The following is a 24,053-nucleotide window of genomic DNA, read 5'->3' on the forward strand; positions in this document are numbered from 1 at the left end:
GTGCAGAGAAAGCTGCCTTTATTGAAGGTATGCGCCACTCTGAAGCTCAAGCGGAGGTGCCCTCGCCGCGCTCGGGCCTCACACAGAGGTGCCCTCGCCGGGATGTGCCTCCTTCTTGCTGTCCTCCGGTTTCATGGCAGGGAAGAGCAGCACCTCCTGCGAACAGCGACAGAGTCAGCGCCCGCGCCGACCGGCACCACCACATCCCGTGCGGAGGTCTCGCGAGAGCTGCCCTAGCGCGGGCTCCGCTGATCAGCCGCGGGCCTCAGATAGCTGAGCAAGTGCCCCAAGGGGCTTTTTGCCCAGGTGGGATTCCACGGCTTAAAAGATCTCACACAGCTCCACTGTCAGGCACTGGCTCCGTCGAAGAGATGGCCAGCTTTGCCCAATCCCATTCCCTTTTTCCTGACAAAGCCAGCAGTAGAAAGGCACTACCACTGCTTATGCTTACCTTGATGTTATTGGAATCTGTAAGGAACATGGTCAAGCGATCAATTCCCATGCCCCAGCCAGCTGTAGGAGGAAGACCGTACTCCAGTGCAGTGCAGAAGTTTTCATCAATAAACATGGCTTCATCATCACCTGCAGCTTTTGCCTAAATGACGAAATTAATAGTAAAACGTGAGTTATACAGAGTTAGATATTCCTGCTAACCCCTACCGAAGAGAAGGAATACTGCTCTTTGTAGCAGCCATGTAACTAATGAAACCAAAGCCCAATAGAGCTGTGCAAATGAGTAACAGATGAAGAAATCTCAGCACAGAGAACTGTGGAAGTCCTTTGTATAGGTGCTCCCAAATTAGTTCTAGACTCCATTCCTTTCTGACATACAAGTTTCCTATCTTGGCAAAGGCCCAGGCTCTTTACATCAGTAAAAGCCGTCTTTCAGAGCCATATGGCAGCAGAATGAATTGCTTTCAAAGGCTTATGAGGTTCTTCATTGGTAGCAACTCTCCTTTCCAGGTTTGCAGAAACCACAAAGCAGCATAATTGGTGGAATCATCAGTAGCTGCTCCACAAATAGGGCCCAGCTTTTTTCCTCTAAAGTAGAAGACTAAAAAACCCTATGCTGAGATAACTAATATACCTGAACCTGACAGCCTTCAAGTGACAAAAGTCATAGTAATAAAAATACAGATTAGCCAACCATTTCAAATTGAGAAAAAAAACCAAAAATAAGTGTCAAAACAGCAAACATTTCTGCTCACAGGTTCGAGGAAGACTTTGCAAAGACTGTTACAGCAAATTTTTCTCCTTGAAATCCTGAAATGAAAATCCTACAGCAAACTGTCATCCTTCATCTCAGTCTCCACCTTTACATTAAATTTTGAGGCTAATTTTCATTCAATACATATAATCATATGTCTGCAAAGTCTGGCTATAATCATGAGGGAACTGCAGCAAGCAAAAATATAACAGACCAAAAATTAAAGGTACTTGTAATATTATTCATTCTGACTGAACATTTTGAAATTTACTATCAAGTTCATTAGTTAACATAAATCTATTTTCATGGCTTTGACAATTGTTTAAACCTCTCAGGCACTGTGAAGCCATTAGAAAGAATATGAAGATCAGGAACTCTGTTTCTGCAGACCACATCATTTGACCTCAGTCATGTGTGGCCAAGCATGCATTCATGGATGTGTATACCAGATTAGTAACAAAATGAATTTCAGTCACTCCTTTTGGAGGCTCACAGAGAGAAATCTGCTATTATAAATCTGCAAGCCTAATAGTTCCCAATGTGCACCTCTATCCCGTGAGTCACCCTAATATATTAGTACTCTGCTCAGGAAATTAAGATATTTCTTAGCATTCAAAGTCTTACAGGACATGAAAATTTATTTAAGAACCTAGAAGTATGATGTTGTATGACTACATAAATACTTAACTAGGGAAAAAAAAAACAACTTTCAACCTGGGAAAAACACAGAACTTTTTGCACATTTGTGTATTTCCAGATCAGTACTTTAGGTGGAATAAAAGGGAAGATATTCCAAAACAAAGTTGCAGTAAAAAAAAAAACTATCCACAGCAGTATTTCACCTTGTTTACCTTAAAGAGCAAGATTCCTATAAAAGGAACGGCATTTTAATGACAGACTTTTACTTGAGTGACAAACACCCACTCAAAGTAGTAACAACTCTTACTCAAACTAGTAACAACTCTTTTCAGCAGTAGGTGCTAATGACAGATTTGGGACAGACATAGGAAATACTCTTTGCTTACATGCCTGTATTACATTCACTATCAGCAAGACACCATACCTTGGCCTGATCCTCAAAAAGCTGACGCTGTCGGAAAGGATCATTAAGTTCTGTGTATGCATTGCACACTTCCTTCTTCATTACAAAGAGCTCAAAGCGTTCTGTTAGTCCCGGAAGAGAGCGATGCCTATGTGAAGTAGACAAAACAGACATACCTCAAAATAATCTTACTTACAGAAGCAAACAGCACATACATTACTTATGGGCATTGCCCACACTTAGCACTAACAGCTGTCAAAATTTCAAAGTACTAAGCATTGACACACCTCTTCCCTGGATGATGGGTTTCACAGCTCAGGAACCAATGTCTATCTTGGTTTGTGTTAGAATTCCTAAACTAGTATGCAACATCAAAATCTGTTTTCACATATACAACTTTTTCTTTTTTAATTAATTAAGTAGAAGATTTGAGCTACACACTGACCATGTGTCATACTCTTACCATTTGGCAAGTGGACTCATGACCTGTGGGTGATCACAGATGAATGTAGGGTTGATACAAGTGACTTCCAGGAATTCACCAACTAACTGGGAAAACAAAAACAAAACAATGTAGGGTTGATACAAGTGACTTCCAGGAATTCACCAACTAACCGGGAAAACAAAAACAAAACAATGAAGGGTTGATACAAGTGACTTCCAGGAATTCACCAACTAACTGGGAAAACAAAAGTGAAACAATTATGCAGTGTACAATTATGCATGTTCCTAGCAGTGCCTTCACCAAGCACCCTAATTTCCTCTCTTTTGCTACTGAAGAAGGTACCAAAAATCTGAAAAGTTTCCGAAGTACTTCTGGTTATGGTAATGTCTTCATCAACAGAAGTGCATCCTAGTCAGGTAAGGAAAAATGACACAGCAAAAACTGTATAATAATTCAATTTGCACACTACAGCAAGGGCCAAGAGGAAAAGCATCAAAAGAACAGCTATCAGACAATATTTGGGTACAAAGAAATACAGCTGATAGAACGATATTGTACTCCTACCCTTTTGGTCAGCTACATACAGATGCACACATCTCACAGATAGAACTGACCTACAATAAAGCAAATCTGTTTTAAACACAAACAACCAGTTATCCAACTAAAATCCCCTAATGTTCAAGTTAAGCAGACATAAGTAAACTACACTTTGGTGTAGACGACATGAAAGAAGATTTTGACACTGCAAGTTTTCTCACTGTAATATAACAACAGCTGAAGTGCATTGCAGCATGCTTTTCCTGGTGCAGCTAAACCTTTTCTTCTAAGAGACTTCTGTTGACACAGAGAGATCCTCAAAGACAATAGGATTACAAAAATAGCGCCCTTACTTACTTTGTCAAGAAGCCTGGCTGTTGTCCTGGGAGGTGGACACTCAACATTTCTCTCCACACAAAGGTTATCAAAGAACCTGCGAGTTTCTGAATTTGCAGACGAAAATTAGAACAGCCATCCCAACAATCATTTTTTGTTCTTACTAGATCCTTCAACATTTCTTAGAGTGACTTGTAAAATCCCAATGGTAGACATAATGGAAAACATGAGCTTAAATGTTAATCTACAGAAATGGTGTTTGGTTTTAATTGTTTACAGTAAAATAGTAGTTATTTTATACTTTAGAAATTTGACAACAGTTAAGCACACACCACATAACTGCTGGACATTATTATTTGGGGGCTGGGGGGGAGAGAGGAGGGAACCGGTGGGGGAAAACAATCACTATAAATTAGATGAATTTGTTTCCTTATGTCTCTCGATTCCAGGAATAAAATAGCACATAATTGCATTTTTAAGAAGGTCACAAATAATCATACACCCAAGCTACAATTACAGGCATGGAAACTCAACTGCACATGAGATAAGAAATAAGAAGCAAAAAGCTGGATCTCTTCAACAAATCAAGAACTCCATACATCAAGCTTCTTGAGTATATCCTTTCACATATATTCAACAAGGAAGAGCCAAAAGAATCAGATCCTGCCAAAGATGGCAAAGAATGAACACTTCTTTCTGGACTCATGTAAACCAACAAAACCAGAGGAAAGACATCCCATGTGTTAGTACTACTGCAAAAAAAGCAGCTAACAGACTGCAGCCTGAGAACTGCCAACCTTTTGCCTGCTTTCTGTTAACGAAGAATTACAGGACATTCATACTCAGCATCTAACCTTCAGTTTCAAAACACTCAGTTGATGGAAACTTCACTCCCAGGACCTTTTCCAGATCATACACCATGCTAATTCGCCGGAAGGGAGGAGTAAAATCTATCTCATAGGCCTGTCCATCTTGACCATCTGGATGGTAAGTGATCTTGTAAGTCCCAGTAATATGTTTCACCATCCCTACAAAAGGAATGTGAGGTTTAGAAAAGGAGTATGCTACATAATAACTGATTCTTCCAGAGATTCTTACTCTTTTTTAAACTGCATACTTCACCTGAAAGCAACTTCTCTGTAATTTCCATTAAGTCATGGTAGTCCGCATAAGCCATATAAAATTCACAAGTTGTGAACTCAGGGTTATGAGTCAAATCAATTCCTTCATTCCGGAACTGACGCCCAATTTCATAAACTCTGTCCAGACCACCAACCACCAACATCTAAACAAAATGAAAATCTGGTATATACATTTTCTCAAAAGAACCTAAGAGAGCTCAAACACATGCAACTGCAAAACAACCTTACAAAACTCATTCATGAGACAAGTCCACCTTTCTTCAAAAATAATCTCCATTTTAGCTACACTTGCTTTTTTTAATACAGTTTGAAAAATATAGGCTTAGCCATGAGAGGCTTGCATTTTACCTTATGGTAAAGTTCTGGAGCAATTCTCATATATAAATTCATATCCAGTTCATTATGGTATGTGATAAATGGCTTTGCCACAGCTCCGCCTGGAATTACATTCATCATAGGAGTTTCTACCTGTAACAACAAAAAAAATTCCCGTTTTCATGAAATCTGGTTCTAAACCAGAAATGCATAGATCAAACAAACAAAAAACCCAAACCAGCTAGTTTTGATGAAAAATCTAAATTTCACTTACAGTTCGGCATTTCAGTGTATGAAAACAATTCTAAACTAAAGTCCACTGAACAAAACTGCAATTTTTCATCCAGTCAGTAATAACAAATTCATCTGTTGCTCTGAAGAGTCACTCATATTTACTACAAATGTGAATCTGCTGGCTTCATGTTATCAAAGCCAGGAACAGTGCTGTGGCATTAACACAAAATCCTCTCTCTACACTGCAGAAAATTGAACTCAAGAAGGCCAAGTGCAATTTCCTGCACCTGGGTCAACACAATCCAATTCTGCCTACAGGACACAGAACTGGCTTCTATATCCAGAGGCAAAACAACATTTCAACGATGTTGTTTTCACCCTAATTTACTGAAATATGGAAAGGACAGTAGTAGTTTGGAGTATTACCTTGAAAAAAGGTTCCCAAGCCATAACCTCACCAACTGATAAATAATCTTAACTTTACAAAGAGAGGAAAGGAATTGCTCCCATTACATTAAACTGATAAAATACACCATGCTGAGGCAATTATTGTCAGTTCTGTAAGTACTTCGTATATGAGCCTGAATATAAAACATCCTTGAAGCTAAAAAACTGTAAACACATTCAGTATGCAGAGAGAAAAAACACTGATGCCTTACCTCAAGAAAGCCCAACTCATCTAAAAAGCTACGAAGGTAAGTGATGATCTTTGCACGGGTTATAAATTTCTGCCTCACATAATCATTAAGAATTAAATCCAAGTATCTCTGACGATATCTGGTTTCCTGAAAAGAACACATATCTTCAGAATGAGCTAGATAAAATGTCATGCCAAAGGGAAAAAAAAACCAAAACAAAACTTAATATTCCTTTGTTGACTGATAATATCAGCAAGTAACAAACATCATCCATTCAGACCCATCTGTGGCATTCTTGCCCATGGCAGGGACGTTGAACTAAACGATCCCGAAGGTCCCTTCCAACCCAAACCATTCCATGATCTGTCAAATTGCTTACAAGACTGACAGGTATGACAAATACCTTATCTTTGAGGCCAAAATGAAGATGAGGCAACATGTGCAGGCATGGAGACAAGAGAATGATTTCATAAGGAATAATACTCAGTTCCCCTTTCCTTGTTTTCCCAGGATTCCCCTCTACACCAATAATGTCCCCACGACGCAGCTTGCTGTTAACACGGAAATATTCTTCCTCGGATTTGTAGAGGCTGCAATTGCAAAACAAACGTAAGCACGTTTATTTAAAATTCAATACTCAAAACTGTCCCCAAGTGTCTCACAAGACAAAATCCATTAAAAAAAATATATATATATATGTCAGTTATTTTAACTGGAAGTCAACCACAACATCTAAAGCAAAACATTACTTGGCTGCCTAAGCCAAACCACAGATGAAATAGAATATTTCATCTCAAAATACATATATCTAGACCCCAGAATGCTAAAGTGAATGCTGGGAATACCTCTACTTACCTGGAATTTGCCATGACCTGCAGCTTGACTCCTTCACCACGAAGATCATAGAAAATCAGTTTCCCTCCAGCAGCACGCTTTGCGTGGATTCGACCTAAACATCAAAAGTATGCTAGACATCAGGAAAAGAGTCCCTACCAGAAAGGGTACAGGGGCAAAAGCCACAGTACTATCACTTAGAATCATCCGCTCTGAACTATTTAACTGTGAAAGAGAAGCAGTTAAGTCTCAAAATGAAATCTAGTGGAAATAAGACTGTAAAAACTTTGGATCCCAGAACCCATGTTACATACAACCTGATCTTATAGTTGCAAGGGATGTTGCACAGATCCACTCAGTCTGAAGGGTATGTCCTGAATAGTTTAACACTGCTACAAGGCTTCACGACTGATCAGCAAAATTCAAAAAAGACCAACCCATCAATAAAGGCAACTAAAACTTTATATTTTTCTGTATCCCAGGTAAACTTTTACCTGCCACTCTCACGGTAATGTTTGTCAGGTGATCTCCTGGCTGCAGGTGACTGTACTTGTCTATAAAATCCGAGAGAGATATGTCAACGTGGAATTTGTGGGGATAGGGATCTTCACTGGAGCCCTTAAGCTGTTGGACTGCATGGCTACGGATCTTGTAGTATTGCTGTCACCAGAAACACACAAAATCAAATTATTTTATTAGAATCTGAAAACATGTTACAGGCTGTGAATTTAAATGTAGCTGCCCTAATGTAAGAATATACATCTCTCCCCTTTTAACCTTTTAATTACCCATGAATAAAAAAATCAAATGCAAGTCAGTAAGACCGATTCACAGAACATCTAATAAGCATGGCGACCAGATGCTCACGTTTGGATCCAAGCTCTCCTCATCAGTACCAACATTATCCTCAGAAGTCAAGGAAGGCTTATTTGAATGCTTTTCACTTTGCTCTTTCTGCTTTGCTTCTTTTTCAGCTATTTTTCTCTCAGCCTTTAAACGTCTCTTCAGCTCACTACAAAAGAAGAAAACCGGATGCAGCAAGTACTCTAATACTTCTACAGAAAAATGATTGGCAGGATTTTGCCAAAACTTAACTGTACAAATAAACCCACCACTTCTCTTACTTTTTCCAATAGTCAAAATAATTCTTAAACACGTTAAAATATTTTCTACTTTGAACTCCTTCAGTTCATCCCCTACAATACAAACACTCACAGAAAGCGAAAGCGAAATTAAACATAGTTTAGACAGACCTTGACGACGCGTGCCTACGTGCTCAAGGACTTGAAGCACTCCATTTTGTCCATAAGAGCCTATCAGCCCTACGCAGCGTGTGAGTGAGAGAATGCAAACTCCCCCCTAAGTAACGTAGGGTTCCCGAAGCCACCTTCGCGGTCTAGCCTATTCCCCCCATGGCCCTCAGGCTCCCGTCGCGCTCCTGACCCCACCTTCCACGACTCCATAAGGAAAGAAGCGGGCCAAGCCAGACACAAAGCACCGACCTGCTTCGGTCATGAAGCGCCTGCTGCCGTCGGAGCGCGGGCGCGGCCCTCCAGACCCAGCTGCGGAGCCGCGCAGCGCCGGAGCTCAGCATAGCGCTCCGACGGGCGCCTTGACGGAGACAACGCGCCGGATCAGCTGGACACACTTCACTTTCACCTCCCCGGCCCGGCCCCACCTGATCACCCGCCCACCCTCACTTTTTGCTGAGGTGCGACTCAGTCTCCTCCACGTTGCACTCGCCCGCCGCCGCCGATGCCGCCATCATCGCCCCGCGGCTGCCGCCGCCTCCGCCCTTCCGCCCTTGCACGCCTGCGCAGGCGGTGATGGCGGCGGGCGGAGGTGGGGCGGCCATGACGGGCGGTCAGGCCGGAGCGGCGCGATCCCGATCGCTGTTCTTGTGGGATGACGGGCATCCTATGCGGTTCTACCTGCGGCCCGGCCTGGCCAAGCTGCGCCTGGCACCCCTAGTGCTGGCGGGCGGCGGGCGCCTGTGTCGGGTGCAGGAGCCAGGGGCCGTGCTCCTGGCGCAGCCCGGCGAGGTGGCTCCCGACGGGGCCGTCTCAACCGAGTACGTGGCGGAGTGCGTGAAGCGCAACCAGCGGCTGCCGCTGGAGCCCTTCCTGCTGACAGCCCGCGGCCGCCTGGCCTTCACGGAGGCGGAGGATGCGGCGCTGCTCCAGGCGGTGCGCGGCCAGGGCATGGTGCGGGTGAGCGGCCGTGCGCTGTGGATAGAGCTGGAGCGGAGCGGCCTGACGCGGCACAGCTGGCAGGCCATGCGTGACCGCTACCTGCGGCACCTGCTGCCGCGGCTCTGGGGTGAGCGAGGGCCACAGCGGCGGGGCAGGGTTGCGAGGGGGCGTGATGGTGGCGACCGGCGTGGGTCGCTGTGGCCTGGCAGACGATCCCCGCGTGTTTCCGCAGAGCCCCCGCAGACGGAGGATCCCACGCAGATCAGGGGTCTGTTCGCGGCAGCTAATCGGGAGTTCGAAAGCACGGAGGTGAGCGACCGGGGTCAGCCTGGGGAGCAGCAGCCTCCACTGCGCGCAGTGCTCGGGGCAGGCCTTCCCCGGTGTCACAGATGGCGCAATAGAAACTCATGATTAACACATGAACTGAGTTTGCACCGCGATATCCCTTCTGCTCTGGCTGAACTGTGAGCTGTCATCTATGTGGTTTGCGATAAATGGCGCCTGGCTGGTGCATTTTTTCTTCCCTGTGCAAGCTAGCATGAGGAGGTTTATGTGATGGGGGTTGTCACATTAAAAACTGTATTAGCAAATGAAAGTCATCCTTTCACCTCAGGCAAAAAACGTTCCTGCCGTTGCATCAACACTTACTTTTGCCTTTTATGCTTAGTTTGTTAAAATTCTCTCTTAGGGTTTATGGATTTCTGTGATCATGTGCAGCCTCATTAACACATATGGCTTTGCTTCAGTCACTAACTTTTACTATGCTTACTAATTTCTGAGGTTTTAATACACTGTAGAGTCAGAGTAAAAGGTGGCTGGTTGCAGTGGTAAAAGATTTGCCAGAAAATACCATCTCTAATTGGTGATTCCACTTCTCTTACTGTTAGTCGGAAAGCGACTCTTCAGATGTTGCAGAACTTTCCACACAAGATGGAATGAGAAGGTCCCCAGGAGAAACAGCATCTGAGCTGAAAACTGGGCCAGAGGACTCTGCTTTCCCTGACATTCAGTTACAAAGGCAAGAAAGACCACAAAGCACTTGTTCTTCTTCCAGTGTGGTGGGACAGGTAATAAAAACTATGGAGCACTTCATGGAGAAGTTTGCTGTGGACCTGCTCACTGTTACACAGGCCTTTCTGAAAAACAGCGGTGACGTGGAAGCTACTTCATACTTTCTGCAGACAGGGCAGCGCTTGGATGGGTACCCTGTATGGAGCAGAGAGGATGATTTAGAATTGCAAAAGGATGATGAACATGTCAGAAATAAATTGATAGCCAAATTTGGAGCTGAAAACGTAGCAAAGCGGATAATGTTTAGAGAGAGTTAACAAGAGAACATTACTGATCCAGAACAGTTGCATAAGTGTAATAGTAATTTCAGAAACACAGTGGAAAATTTGATCACAGTTCTGAAGTTTCAGAAATGCTTTAATTTTTTTTTTGTATTAAAAGGCCTGTTTTGCATCTCTGCAGATCTAAGATGCAGCTGCTTTAATCAAAGGAATGCTTTTACCAGGCCATATATTCTACTTGCGAAAAATACACCAGATTTCAGGGCTATGAGTAATAGTTGAAGTAGGAAATGAAAGTTAAGGGGGAATTACCAGAGGTTATGTATCTATCACCTAAGCTGCATTTGAGAGAGAACACTATTACTAGGATAAAGTCATAATCTGAAAAACTCAGTACTTTTAGCCTGAAATTGTGCTCTGGTTACTTTTTTTAATACTATTTGAAGTGAGTCCTAAAAATCTGGAATTCACTCTTTTGGTGAAATAAAATGGGCTGGCAAAGGCGAAGTCTGGTTTTGGGGTTTTTTTTTACCTCTCTAAACAGTTAACATTTTGGGTTTTTCGCATATTGCTAAAAATCTGGAATTCATTCTTTTGGTGAAATAAAATGGGCTGGCAAAGGCGAAGTTTGGTTTGTCTTTTTTTTAACCTCTCTAAAGAGTTAACATTTTAAGTTTTTAGCATATTACACTGTGGCACTCAGAAAATTAAGGTGGATTGTGAAATGGCTGATGTTAAGCCAAATTAAAATTATATTGAAAATAAAAAACAATATAATGAGACTGCTGTTTCAGGAAACCACTGCAACACCTACTGATTACTCAAGGAGTTAACCAATGTAACCAAATAAATGCTAAAACAGCACTACACAGTGTTTCACTGGACTGAAAAAGTGAGAATTATTTGGCATAGTTGTGCTATTCAGACTTTGAATAGTTATTTGAGATGTGTGTGGAAGCCAGACAAACAGTTAATGAGAGAGTGCAAGACAACAGCTAATGAAGTAATTTTTTTTTTTTTTTTTTTTTACATTAGGTACATTACCAGCTTAGTTTGAAATTCAAGTTTTGCTGATGACCAGGTTCATGAACAGGAGACCTATCACCTCTTGTAGCTGAAAACTCCCATTCCAGCTTGGACTGCGTACACACGTCAGCAGCACCATAGTGTTGCAATGGTCTTGTTTAACAAAACTGCTCTAGAATTCAATGTGAGAGGTAGAATGAATTAAATAGCTGCAATATAAAATGGTCAGATTTACTCTAAGTGGCACTTATTTTAAGAATGAGTTTGTCTTATTGGAGCAATTAGTCTAAGGTGCAGTGCAAACTTCTGAGTTCACATACAGTGTTTTTGCCTTTGCAGAGCCTTATGGACACATTGTCTAACACTGAGAATCTTTCCGTGTGTGCTTGTGCACTCAGTAGATGTAGGAACTAAGACACAAAGACCACAGTTTACTCAAGGCTGCCCTCTTTCTTCTGTTATGAACTCCTGAAAGGCACTGCTTGTCCACAGATGCTCTTGCTTGTGCATGCATGTAGGTCTAGGTCTCCTTCACCAGGTTAAAACCTGGAGGACCCAGAGATGGCACCATCTTCTGTTTCTCTCTTTTCCCATGATAAAAATCCCTGTTTTCTGTGCTTTGTCTTACCTACAACACAGTTATGCTCCTTTCAACATGCTGGAGACAGTTTGGTTTTCCATATTCCTACCAGGTTCCTCTACTATCACAGAAGGTCAGGAAGGTTCTTTTTGTGGCTCAAAGAAGTTTCTTTCTATTATTTCCTGGAGCAGCAATATTTGTATATCTGGAAACATTAGCAAAGTGGCAATGCACATACAAGAACTTTTAGTTAAAGAGAATTCTACAGCCAGAAATTCTGGGTCTACAAACTGTTATCTGGAATTGGGTATTACCTATTTGCTTCCTTTTACAGTTAGCCAGCATTCATCAAAATAAATTAATTTCTATGCTTTCATAACTAGAGTTACCAATGAAAAACTGATTGTATGCACTAGTTTGAAGAGCATCAGACAGGAATACCACAGAGTCAGCTTTTAAATGTCCTTTTGACTGGAGGCTTCTCCATCTTGTATTTCATTGGTATAAAAACAGAGTTTACTCTTTTAAACTTGTACAATGTAAACTTAATGTTTGTTTCTGAACAGACTTCTGTGGTCTTTATTGCATATGCCAAAGGACTTAGTCATAGTTTTACATGTCACCATCAGCATCTTGAGATATTGGGGGATTTTTGTTGAGTTTTCTTTTCCTCCTCCAAGAAGTATTTTAAGTTATTTTTGCTCAAATCAAGACAACTTTACATTTTCATGTAACAAGACTGGCAGCAGACTTTGCTGTTTCCAGAAAAAAAGAAAATCTTATAAATTGTTGTGTTGAGGAAACATACCTAAAGGACTGCAATAAAGACATACTGGAATCAACGATTCTGCATTTTCTCTGATTAAGCTTAGGAAGCAGAGGTGTAAGTAATTTTCAAAACAGTACATTAGGGAAATGCATAATATGTTACTTTTACCCGATTTTTTTGCTGACTGGAAACACTGTGGAGGCTTTTATTCAGGTAAACACATGGTACACAGAATTGCATCCACTGAAAACAAGTATTCATAATAAAACTTAAGCCACACAAGCTGGCATTGGTTAATGTCAAGATAAGTAGCGATGTACCAAAAATAATCTATTTTTGCTCAAAATCCAGCTGCTTAGCACTTACAGGAGGAAGCTCTTCACTATAACTTCAGTAAGAATGGGCTTTTAGCTGCTTTTAGCTGAATATGTTAAGGTCTATTTTAAAGGGACTATAAAGAAAAACAGTGGCTCTGTGCTCCTGTTGTTCAGTGCAACTCACACTTCTCTATGTCAGCTTGCCTGCCCTAGATTTGCATAAACACAGTGTAAAGGAGGATACCTTGTGTCTTGGTTTAGAGCAAAATTTTGGGAGAGAGAGAGAGAGAGTCCCCAGAGGGGCTCTAGTAGGAGGATAAATTCAGTCGGCCCCTCCCCCCCACAACCAGTCCGGGAGAAAATACCTCCTTGAAGAAAAGTGGAAAAAAGCTGTTTATTAAACAATAGAACCTAACAATATTAAAACAATAAAACCCCTTGCCGCTCTAAAAGAGATGACCAATTGAGAAAACCCCCCCCCGGTTGCAGCCCAGCTCACTCAGTCTCTTATCAGTCCTTCTGGTGCTGGAATTCTCACAGGCCAGGCCCGGCCTGGCCCGGTGGCCACAGGTGTGAGCTGCCGGTGCTTCCCTGGGTGTTCAGTCCAGAGCAGGTTCCAAGAGGTCCAAAGAAAAGGAAAAGAAAAAACCACAGTCCAGGGACTCTTCTTTGCCTCAGCCAGCTAAAACTAACCAAAAGCAAAAGGAGAGCTCTCTGTCCTGCCGTCTGTCTGTCCGCAGACAACACAGTCCTGGAGGAGGAATGCGGGGGAGTACGTGCAATGTCTGAGCGAAGAAAAAAGAACTGTGCGATTCTTCTCTCCCCCCTTTCACTCTCTGCAACAAGTCTTAAAGGTGCAAAACTTATTATTATTCAGCATAAACCAATGAGACGATTTGGGGATAAAAGCATCATATAGTCAACCCAGGACACCTTGCTTTCAGTGAACTTACTACCATGAGGCCAGTGCTGCCTGCTCAGCATGGATTTTGTCCTTCAACACGATCCCTAGTAATAGGACTATTATTTCCATAATACAATATCCCGCCCTTTTCAGGGATTAGGGGTTTAGCTCTAGGAATACAGATACCCGTGTTGCTAAGGTAGTGAATGTTCTGTGTTAAAGGGACTCTGCAGTTTACACATGAAAAAGGATATTCAGAAATAGGGATCTGTAGGCATTTCACTCCTCCCCAAATCTGGTAGCAAGTTTTTCTCCTTGTCTTCTGGAACACTTAAAACCAGGTGAAAACAGTTCTGTTGTTCAGGTTTGAACTATATATTCCCATTGGAGGTGGGAGAATGGCATCTCCAATGGAGGCAGTGGAGAATGGCATAGTCCATTAAATTTATTTTTTTGTGCTCCAAGACTAGAAATACTCTCACCAAATATTTCAATAGGAGAACTTCCTGATCTTCTCTTGGTTTCTTCAATCCACTCCCATTAACCTGTCTTGTCAGTTTTGGTATTTATGCCAATGAAATCCATGTCTTTACCTTGTCTTTAGGATCTCAACCTTAGCATGAATTCTTCTGCCACCCATGTGGACTGTGGGAATTCCCAGGAAAACAACTGTTCTTGGGTTTGAAAGCTAGAAGACAAAATTATTTCAGCTAAAAAGTAAATGGATTCACATAATCACAGAAATGGTTTCCCACATGAAAACCCAGGAGTTTTTATTTTCAGCAATAGCTGGTTTATTCCATTTTCCCATTATACAGTAAGTGAACACAAACATTTCCCCACCTTTGCCACCAAGGCTAGATACTCAGGCACACAAATGGAGCAAAAGGAAAACTGGACTTGAAAATGCAACCATAAAAAAAACAAAAAAGAAAACACAAAAAAAAACAAACACAAAAACAACCAAAACCCACAAAACAAAAAAACCCAACACAAAATCAAACCAAAGCCCAACATCTTTCCAGAAACCAAATGTCTGGTCATCCTTGCATCTTTTCTGGCACTACATATCCTGCATGGCAGCATGTCAAGCAATATTTTCTTTATTCAGCTTCCTTTTATATTTCCTCCTCCTTGGCAGTGCAATTGCTCCATGTGGTTTCTCTAGTCTTCAGCTGTGGTTTGTGGAGAGTTTGAGCTTCTGCCATCTGGTCCTACTGTAGCAGGCAGGGACAGGCGTTTCGCAAGATATCGGGATGTCACGTGGAGATGCAGAAACCTCTCTCCCCCCTCTGTCCCCGATAACAATCACCCTTGGAATGTAGCCAAACTTGTACCCCCTCTAACATAGAAATACCAGTAACTTTCCACTGCTTGCTAAGCATCGTACGACCCCCTTCCTGACGTAGAGAAGCCCTATCTATAAAACCCCCTGAACTGTAACATTAAAGGCCTTTGACCGTCCACCACATTGGTGTCTGCGTGTGTCACTGGCCCGAGTGACCCATGAGGGAGTTGGGTTGCCGTGCTGTATTCTTTGAAACCAGGTCACCCCTTACCGCTACATCCTACTCCTTTGGCATTCTGTGTGCTCCAACCTAAACATAATTAATTTGGAAAACAAACTTGCATTCCTTTAGCCTCCATTGTGGCTGTAGCTCCAGGGGTCTTGGAAAGTGACCCTGTGCTGCTGAGAGCTCTCCTGAATGTAGTCAGGGTTCTTGTACCACTTGTTCTTGCATCCATGCACGCTCCTACACTTCTACGCCTGCACCTCTGTCCTCCTTGTCTCTAGTGAATAGTTTAGCACTTTACAGCCTTCAGAAAGTAGATGCAGAGACCAGCTTTTCTGCCTTCAAAATTTGATACTCAGAGGAGTTCTGGGCAAACAAAAGATCCAGAGACATATTTTTCTGCTCTTCTTCAGACTGAACAAGCCGGTAGCCCAGCAAATCCATTGCATCTTTGCACACATTTTGCACTTTTTCTATTTTCTGGAAGGGAAGTGTCTTTCTCCAGGCCTGGGATACTCTCAGTGCATCTCTCGACCCAATATCAAAGGCCTGTGCTCCATGACCTTTTCCATGGGTGATGTTGTGGACCCACTTCTGAAGCTCTGGTGTGAAGTGGAGTTCTGCAAACCTGTACATCTGAGCAGCCCTTGCTAGGGGGTCTCTGACAATGTCTTCATAGCGAACCAGCAGATACCGGTCTTTCAGGAAGCTTGGAGCAGTCTGACTTCCTGCCTTGTATATCTCAACGTGGCTTTTGCAGATTACCTGCATTGTGTTGTAGGGCCCCATTTCTCCCTTTGTCTTCTGAGACCCCACAACAATGTTACTGTCACGTTTCAGGTCTGCCTTTGTATTCTCTCGGGACCTGAACACAGCCCGAGGATCACGTACCAAGTGAATGATTTTGAGGTTCAGGGATGGATCAGTGAGAAGGGGATAGAGAACTTTCAGGTCAAAGAACCTAACTTCCTTGATGGCAACATGGCTATAGGTTTTACAAGCTTCCTCCACCTTGCTGAATGGGTACTTGCCACAGATGGTTTTGCAATTGCCTGCAGTGATTATGTCACTGCGACTGAATGAGTCACAGGCAGGTGGGGAGCACAAGGCTCGGCTTGTCTCCCACTGAAATAAATCAGACTTTTTCTTCTGGCTAGACATGTAAGCATCAAACACAGACATATCACACAGAAAGACCGACCTGACTAAGTCCCGCACTGCCATGTGTAAGACTTTGGCACTGTTCTGGTACATCTTAACCCACACGTGCCATGCAGGCTCCATCAGGTAGAAGACACTGGGGTGCTGGCTGAAGATTTGTCCAGTGAAGGAGGATCCTGACCGCCAGGAGGAGAGAATGAGGATGTGGACAGGAGAAGGTTTTTCTTCCATATGGGCATTGTTGCTGCAGGGTAGGAAGTGGATAAGAAGGAAGGACAGAACTACCAGAATCAGGAGCACCGGCATTCTTCTAGACTTCACCATGATTGCAAGGGACCTGCAGAGACAGAGGAAGTTCAGCATCACAAGATGATGAAAAAGGCAAGATGCGGTGCATCAGGCTCCTGTGCATCCCTCTGCAGGCACAAGATTTTGGAAAGCTGCCACACTACTAGTGACACTGTGACAACCACCACACAAGGTGTCTTTGCAGAGGACATAAGTACTGCAGTGCTGAAGGTTGTCTGCAGCAAAACCACTGTTAGGAAGCCATTCTAATTTAGTCTTAGAAGATAGTGAAAAGCTTGTCTGTACTTTTATCAAAGTTTAACAGCCAGCTGAGTGCACTGAAGTCGGTACAGACAAATGTGTACTTCATGTGCATAATCCCTGCAAATGATCCTGGCAATTTTTATGAAGGAAAAATGCAAACCTTCCCTTTTTGCTGAGGTGTTCGGAATTCAACAGTTCCACATTTTACTTTTAAACACCTTATTCTGACTAATATTTACAATTATTTTTATGCCAAAATGCTGTAAACATACAATGTAGGTTTCCTTTTGTTTTGATTATACTCCTTTTGAAATTTCAGGAAACATTTATTGTCACCACACATTTATTGTTACCAAAGGAAGAAGCTTGGCACTGTAATAAATCCAAGAACAGTATCTCCTCCAGACAGGCAATTTTGCTAGAAAGACCCATTTTTGTGTAGGCAGGTTTAACTGCTTACCGGCCCCACTAACCCCCTTCTTAGCCTAACTCCTTTTTAAAGACTGTCACTTGCTGTCCCTCCCTCCAAGCCCACTCATCCTATTGGTCTTTTATGAGAAGACATACAAAAGAATGTGCTAGTTGAACTCAAAGGTCTGCCCAAAGCTGGGTCCTTGTTTCATACACTAAACTTCTCTTCTGCCTGTGGAGGATGAACTGAATTACTGGAAAGTGTCAAAAACGTCCATGCCATTGGGGACATGGCATGAAAATACCACAGAAAGAATTCACAGCCTGAATATCAACTGGCACAGTAATCTGGAGGAAATACACCACTGAAGATGGGATTTGAGGCAGAATGAATGAATTAATTTTTTTTTAAATACATTAAAGGACACTTTGCCTATTACTCCTGTCTTGTGTGCTCTCCTTCTGTTGCCCAGCAGTGCCTGACTGTGCCTCAAATACAGGTTGGGTATCTGCAGCATGGGCTGCCCCTGGGGACAGGCTCCTTGTGCAGCACTGAAGCCCAGGCAGCATGGAGTGCTCTCCAGCACCATCTGCCAGGTTTGTCACTTTAGCTGTACCACAGTGGAGACAGACCTCTCTTGCTAGTGCAGCTGCTTTGTATTTTCTAAGGTGAACTAAAACTGAAAAAATTTTTCTGTTTCCTAGTCGTGGTCAGTCCTTCTGGGGGATGCACAGCAAGACAGGACAGAGAGAGCAGGGCTTTTAGGGCAAGATGTTAATCCCATACAGAGCAGCATCCGAGCCCAGGCCCTTACAGCTTCGTACACTCCTTTTGTGCCGTCCATATTGCATGAGACCCAAGCAGCTATTCCCATGCCGAGCAGCAGCCCCCCTACTCAAGCAGCAGAGGTATAAAATAACTCAGCTGCAAAGCAGACATTGCCTCCCGACTACATGCTTGCCATGCCATCTGGGTCCACAGTAATTTTGAATGTACCCAAAGTTTCCCTAACCTCCTCCTTATGCCCTGCCTCAATTGTCCTCTGCAGCAAAGCTTTCAGACTAATTTGCACAGGGGTGCCTCCTCCCATGATTTCAGTTCCTCTAGTACTGATGTTTTAGATTTTCACATACAGTCACTGCTGCTAACCAATGATGAGCAGTACTAATCTGTGCCTCCAACATACATACATAAATTGGCTTTTTTATCTTAGTAACCTGCTGTGCATTTGTGATGAGCTTAGGGTTTATAAGGCAGCAATTATAATTTCTCAGAGTAAGGAAAATACCCATCCCGATGGGTAAGTTTGGTTGTTGCCAACAGGTGCTACCACAATATGAATTTTACTTTAGTAATGTCTGGCAAGGATGGAGCTGTGCATTTAGAGAGGGACCACATCATTCCTGTCTCCTGGACAAGAAGCCCTCTGATTTTTTTTTGGTTACACAAATGGCCTGTAGTGTTCAGGTCTGATAAGGAGCTGAATCAGGTTGCTATTTGGATCAACCTTAGGAAGAGCTGCAAACAAAGACTGTTGTAAAAATAACCGATATATCAGTTTCTTCCTTCCAAATGAATACAAGCAGTGTTTACCAAAAGTCCTGGCTTCCAAATGAACTTTGATGATATCACTTCCATCTGGCACCATTAATATTGTTATTCTAACTCCTGACAGAGTTCCTGGAATATAGCCAGAAGCTGTTAATTGAGAAAAATTCTGTTGAGCAGACATGAACAATGGCATGAAGGTAGATGCCCAGGCAGATTTAAAACCACAGAAATACTTGTTTCTTTGGAAAGCTACATGTGACTTGCTCGAGTATGAGAATTAAATCAGGTTTTTTTCAGGGAACAAGAGGATACTTTCATCCCAGGGTGGGATAGCTGGATGTTTTAGATATTTGACAAAGTGAGTGCTTTTGATAGAAAGCAGCAGATGACCTCATGTGAGACCACACTTTCAACAGCTTCTTCACTCATATAAGAAGTAGTGATAATTGTTGCCATCACAAGTCTGTTCCACAGAGAGTAGGACTGAAATTAATTCTGTGCCTGATGAAGAGGAATAAAAGAACAGCATCATACTATACTATCTATCATACATTCCCTAATATGAGAGACATACTAATTATATAACCTTATTTTTCACCACTGTATTTCTCAATCATGGGAGCTAGGATGTTTCTAAACTAAGGTCTTAAGCTTAACTACATTTTCTCTACAGCAAACATCCACAGTCACCAGTGATAGAATTAATTTCATATTGCAAAAGTGAAAATATGAAGCTCTCACAGAGCTGGCAAGTAAAGATCAGCCCAGAATAATTGAGACAATCTCAGCTGCAGAACAAGAAAAGCACACTGTTAGCAGTGTGTGTGCTAACAGAGAAGAGCCAAGATTTGGCTGAGAGCAGAAAGAAGTGGAAGAATCTCAGGGCACAATAAATGCAATATAGAAACTATCGAAAAGTACAACAATCCAGTGTCAACATGTTAGTGTCTTCCACAGCAAAGGTATTAAAATACTGCCTGAGCAGCTTGTTTCAAAACAAAACAAAACAAAACAAAACAAAAAAAAAAAAAAAAAAAAACCCAACAACTAAAAAAAACAACCAACAAAAAAAAAAAAAAAAGCAGAGACTTAGGCTTTTCTAGAAACACATAGGGACCTTGGAAAAGCTTGATCCTGGCAAAGAGCAAGTGTTAAAGAAAGCAGCAAGCAGCCCAAGGGAAATGTAGCCATGAGAAGCACTTAGCATTAGGCACCATATTCCCAGATTACAGGGAATTTATTGAACAAGTGCATGTGTCTGGCAGGTGTGAGACAGTTATGGCCCAAAACCACCTTGTGCTGTGCAAACCAATGTTGAGTGCTCTGCCAGTCTGAGGGAGTTCTCCAGACATGTACAGGTTCCCCACTGCTGTAGCAGCCCCAGTATAGCTAAGAGGATTGGCACCAGAGAAGCTCCTGTCACTGGTCTTTGATGGCACTGATGGCTGCTCACAGGTTTTTTCAAATGCTGCTTCAATTTGGCCTGGTCCGTTTCTGCAGAATTAGAAGTTGTCTGCTCATTCAGGGGTGAGCAGCTGGCATGACTGTCACTAGTGGGAGAAGCTGAGCAAGGACACTAAGAAGACTGTCTGGAGAAGCAGAAACTACCCTCTAAGCCAGACCCACAGCTTCTGTCTGCAGAAAATTGTCACAATCTGCTGGCATCAAGAGCATCTACACTGGATACCAAGAAATGGTTGAAAATCTCACCTTAAATCCTTGTGAAGCACCACCAGACCTGATTCAAGCAAAGTTGCCCTCACACACGTTCACTGCTGTGGTACACACGCCTCCAGGCAGTCACACAAACAACAGTGCATTCATGCACAGGCACCCTGTCTTCATGCTGGGATCTCACATACACGTGTACTTAGCTCCTACCTACACCTGTGCCTGCCTCTTCCTGTCCTCTTCGTGTACATCCCAGCTCTAAGACTGACTGCTCTATACTGCCCGCCTACTTTGACCAGCCTTAAACTGCAGAACTCCACCCTGCACTAAGCAAAAGGTACGGAAATGGCAGTTTCTTGCAGGGGTGTGAATGACCAGGTGCTGGTAGTAAAGGAACAGGGCCAGAAAGTTCATGAAGGAGACTGAGAGATACTTTAAACTCCTATTACAAGCCCCAAAAAAGACTGCTGCCTGTAAGAGCAGGAACAGGGATGTCTGTAGCATGTCAGAGTAAAGGACAAACAAGTTGCAAAGAGGACCAGCTTGCCCACCATGAGTGCAGAGATACGGCATACTTTCCTACTATTGCTCTGGCTGCTTGTCATGTCAGCAGATGCAGATTCACATAAAATTTTTTTACTCTTCTCTGTACCTTACTTGAATTAAACATTTGGGGGCTGGGAAAGAAAACTGTGTGAAAGGAGAAGCTGTGAAAGGAGCAGCTGGACTTGGCCTGTTAATGATTCACAAGGGCGCTGGAGTTGCAACGGGACTGTGCCAGGTAACGTAGTGAAACAGGGCAGCACTGGGCTCAAGAGAAATACTTACACACAGGGACAGTTGCTTTGGGTCATTCCTATTCCAGATCTCATAGATTCTGTCACACAGTCTGGAGACATCTAGACCTCTTAATGGTGTCCTCTTTGTGCTCCCAATGACCTCACTGCTGCTTCAGGGCAAGTGGAGTATAGGAGACGGCAAAAGAAAAAATCTGGGCAAGGCTGGTGCTTCCAGCAGGAGGAACAATCTGAATGGGGCAGGTCATGTTCTCTTTCACTTGTTGCATTGCAAACACAGATGGTCAAGCCCTGCTAATCCTGGGCTGGGAAACAAGGTGAGAAGATGGCAGTGATCCAGGTAGGGCCCTGTGGAGGACCATGCAATGTTCGGTGCAATCTGGACTTCTGCTATGTGTTCCCATGCTCTGCACTGACACACGGGATTTACCTGCATGTCATTAGGTGTTAGAAAACCTTTGTAAAGACCACATCACTTGAGTGGCTCTTCTTGAAGGATTATTTCTCCCTGTCTAACAGTTGCATGAACAAAGATGAATCGAAACTTCTGCTCCAGCTGTATGTAGTTTGCTTAAGAAATGCTGATCCCTTGGCATCAATATGTAGGCTTTATGACAGCACTGAATACTACTGTGCAGTCATCTTGTCAAAGGGTTGAACAGATTTTTCTACCTGTATATATGCCATGTCCCAGTTATTTGTCTGGGCTTTCCACAGGGCATCCTCTGTAGTATGAGCAGTTGCACAGAGGAGAAGAATATGCTCTTCCTTGGATTTGAGATTTGGGAGGACAAACTAGTCTGGCACACTGTGTTTCCTGAGATCTGCACATTGTGACACTTGAAGGAGGAAACCTCTGGCTCCTGAAAACAACATGCTCCCCATATGTCTGACTCAAAAGCATTATGATGCAAAGCAGAAGTGTACAGAGTTGGAGTAATCCCAAGCACAAATACAGGCCATCTGGAAAATGGACTGATATCAGCTCTAAGAAGAAGGACTTTGGAGGTGTTGGTGGACAAGAAGCTTCACATGAGCCAGCCATGTGTGCTAACAGCCCAGAAACCAGTCATGTTCTGGGCTGTGTGTCACCAACAGCATGGGCTGCAGGATGAAGGAGGAGATTCTTCTCCTCTATTCTGTTCTGGCAAGATCCCACCTGGAATACTGCATCCAGCTCTGGGCTCCTCAGCACAGGAAAAACAAAGGCCTGTTGCAGTATGTCCAGGGAATGACACATTTCTATTTTCTACCCTCACTCTGTGGACTCAGAGACTAGTGATCTCTGTGAACTGCCCACGCAATCACACTTTGTATTTCTTACACCCTGAAGAAGTAAGAAACATGTACTGTGCTCCCAAGCATGCATAAACAGATCACACCTGACCCAGTGCAGAAGCAACAGAAGTAGGCTGAGGAGTAATGCAGATGGTGTAGACTAACTCCACAGTGCTTACACTGGAGATGCCTCCCTACCTGAGAGCACGTTTTTGACAGCTGATAAGAGAACCAGGCATACCTATGGCAGTGGAACCTGATCAGCTCTAAGGTTTGACTAACCCCATGCCCTGTCTTCCGCCATCATCTAGAGGAGATGCCTAGGGAAGAGAACAAGAAAAACACTTCCTCCCTGAAGCCAGGGATCTGGAGTACACAGTTCACCTCTCTGAATGCAGATGTTAAAAATAAGCTAGTGAGTGATGCCCTGGAAGATCCTGTTTCTTTCTTTTGGCTGTGACAAGAGTGGAGAGCGATGTCCGTCAGTAGACAGAAGCTGTCTAAAATCAATTCAGATCAAGCTTGTCTTTGCATTTTATATCACCTAGACATTTTTCTATTCACTTTTCCAGTCTTGTTTTGAAATTAAGATACTTTTGGCAGCAACAGGATTTCCTGGCAATATAGGTACATTTAGCTGCATGTTGTGAGAACTACTTTCCTCTGCCATGGACCTGCAATAAAAACTGTATTTGGTATAATCACAATTTTTAAAATCAAGACACAGGAGTAATTTCTCCCTATTTATAGGCTTCAACCTATAAAAGTTTTTAATATCTGCTGTTATATGCCCTGAAGAACACAACTCATACCAGGCTGATATGTAAAGCAGCTCGTGGTAATCATGGTGCCAAAATCTCTATCACTTTCAGGTGTGTGATGGGATAAGTTCACATTTTCTGCATTTCAAAGGTATGATGCTGGGGAGCTGCTGTAAGAGTCAATGCTGTGATTATGCATTGGTGAATGTTTCCCTATCAAAGCAGAGGGATTTCAGTTGTTTTCTAGCTTACACTTCTGAAGCTGTAGAGGAAAATGAAAATTTATGGCTCTGCAATGTCACTGAGTATGACACAAAGCTGCAATGTCGCTGTTCACACAAGGGCCATGCATGGTCTCCTGTGCTGATCAGTGGATTTGAGTACTGCTGTATTGTGTTTTGAAATGCACAGTTCAAAAGCAGTTTGTTTACTGCTCCTTGCAGTAAACAAACTTGACAGTAATCTACAAAAAAAAAAGTCTCTATGTCAATTGCTCATTACTTTCAATGGGATGAAGGCAACAGAACGGAATTCTGCTTTCAGAAA

At 42.9% G+C, this 24,053-nt stretch overlaps 3 protein-coding genes across 4 annotated transcripts in view; 1 reads left to right on the forward strand and 2 right to left on the reverse strand.

Annotated features, from left to right (window-relative positions):
- Positions 1-5: 5 nt before the first annotated feature.
- Positions 6-8,528, reverse strand: KARS1 (lysyl-tRNA synthetase 1). Of its 2 annotated transcripts, none has more exons than XM_030956272.1 (14): positions 8,431-8,528; positions 7,598-7,742; positions 7,225-7,390; positions 6,752-6,845; positions 6,300-6,486; positions 5,918-6,043; positions 5,058-5,177; positions 4,690-4,852; positions 4,422-4,595; positions 3,589-3,674; positions 2,713-2,798; positions 2,271-2,397; positions 452-595; positions 6-156 (listed from the first exon to the last, which is right to left on the reverse strand). In XM_030956272.1, the coding sequence occupies exons 1-14, from the start codon at positions 8,496-8,498 to the stop codon at positions 79-81; spliced, it is 1,764 nt and encodes a 587-aa protein (XP_030812132.1). In that variant the 5' UTR covers positions 8,499-8,528; the 3' UTR covers positions 6-78. The 2 variants fall into 2 exon arrangements, with proteins under 2 accessions (XP_030812132.1, XP_030812131.1); XM_030956271.1 differs by lacking the exon at positions 8,431-8,528 and adding an exon at positions 8,233-8,410.
- Positions 8,246-11,039, forward strand: TERF2IP (TERF2 interacting protein). The gene is made up of 3 exons (XM_030956280.1): positions 8,246-9,049; positions 9,155-9,231; positions 9,810-11,039. The coding sequence occupies exons 1-3, from the start codon at positions 8,557-8,559 to the stop codon at positions 10,248-10,250; spliced, it is 1,011 nt and encodes a 336-aa protein (XP_030812140.1). The 5' UTR covers positions 8,246-8,556; the 3' UTR covers positions 10,251-11,039.
- A 3,836-nt stretch (positions 11,040-14,875) lies between these two features.
- Positions 14,876-24,053, reverse strand: part of CHST4 (carbohydrate sulfotransferase 4) — a 28,812-nt gene continuing 19,634 nt past the window's right edge. The window contains exon 3 of the mRNA XM_030955975.1: positions 14,876-16,822. Within this exon, the coding sequence (XP_030811835.1) occupies positions 15,631-16,822 (1,192 nt within the window). The 3' untranslated portion in view covers positions 14,876-15,630. The remainder of the gene's footprint in view (positions 16,823-24,053) is intronic.

The sequence above is a fragment of the Camarhynchus parvulus genome, chromosome 11, assembly GCF_901933205.1.
Source record: "Camarhynchus parvulus chromosome 11, STF_HiC, whole genome shotgun sequence".
NCBI classification, from domain to species: domain Eukaryota; kingdom Metazoa; phylum Chordata; class Aves; order Passeriformes; family Thraupidae; genus Camarhynchus; species Camarhynchus parvulus.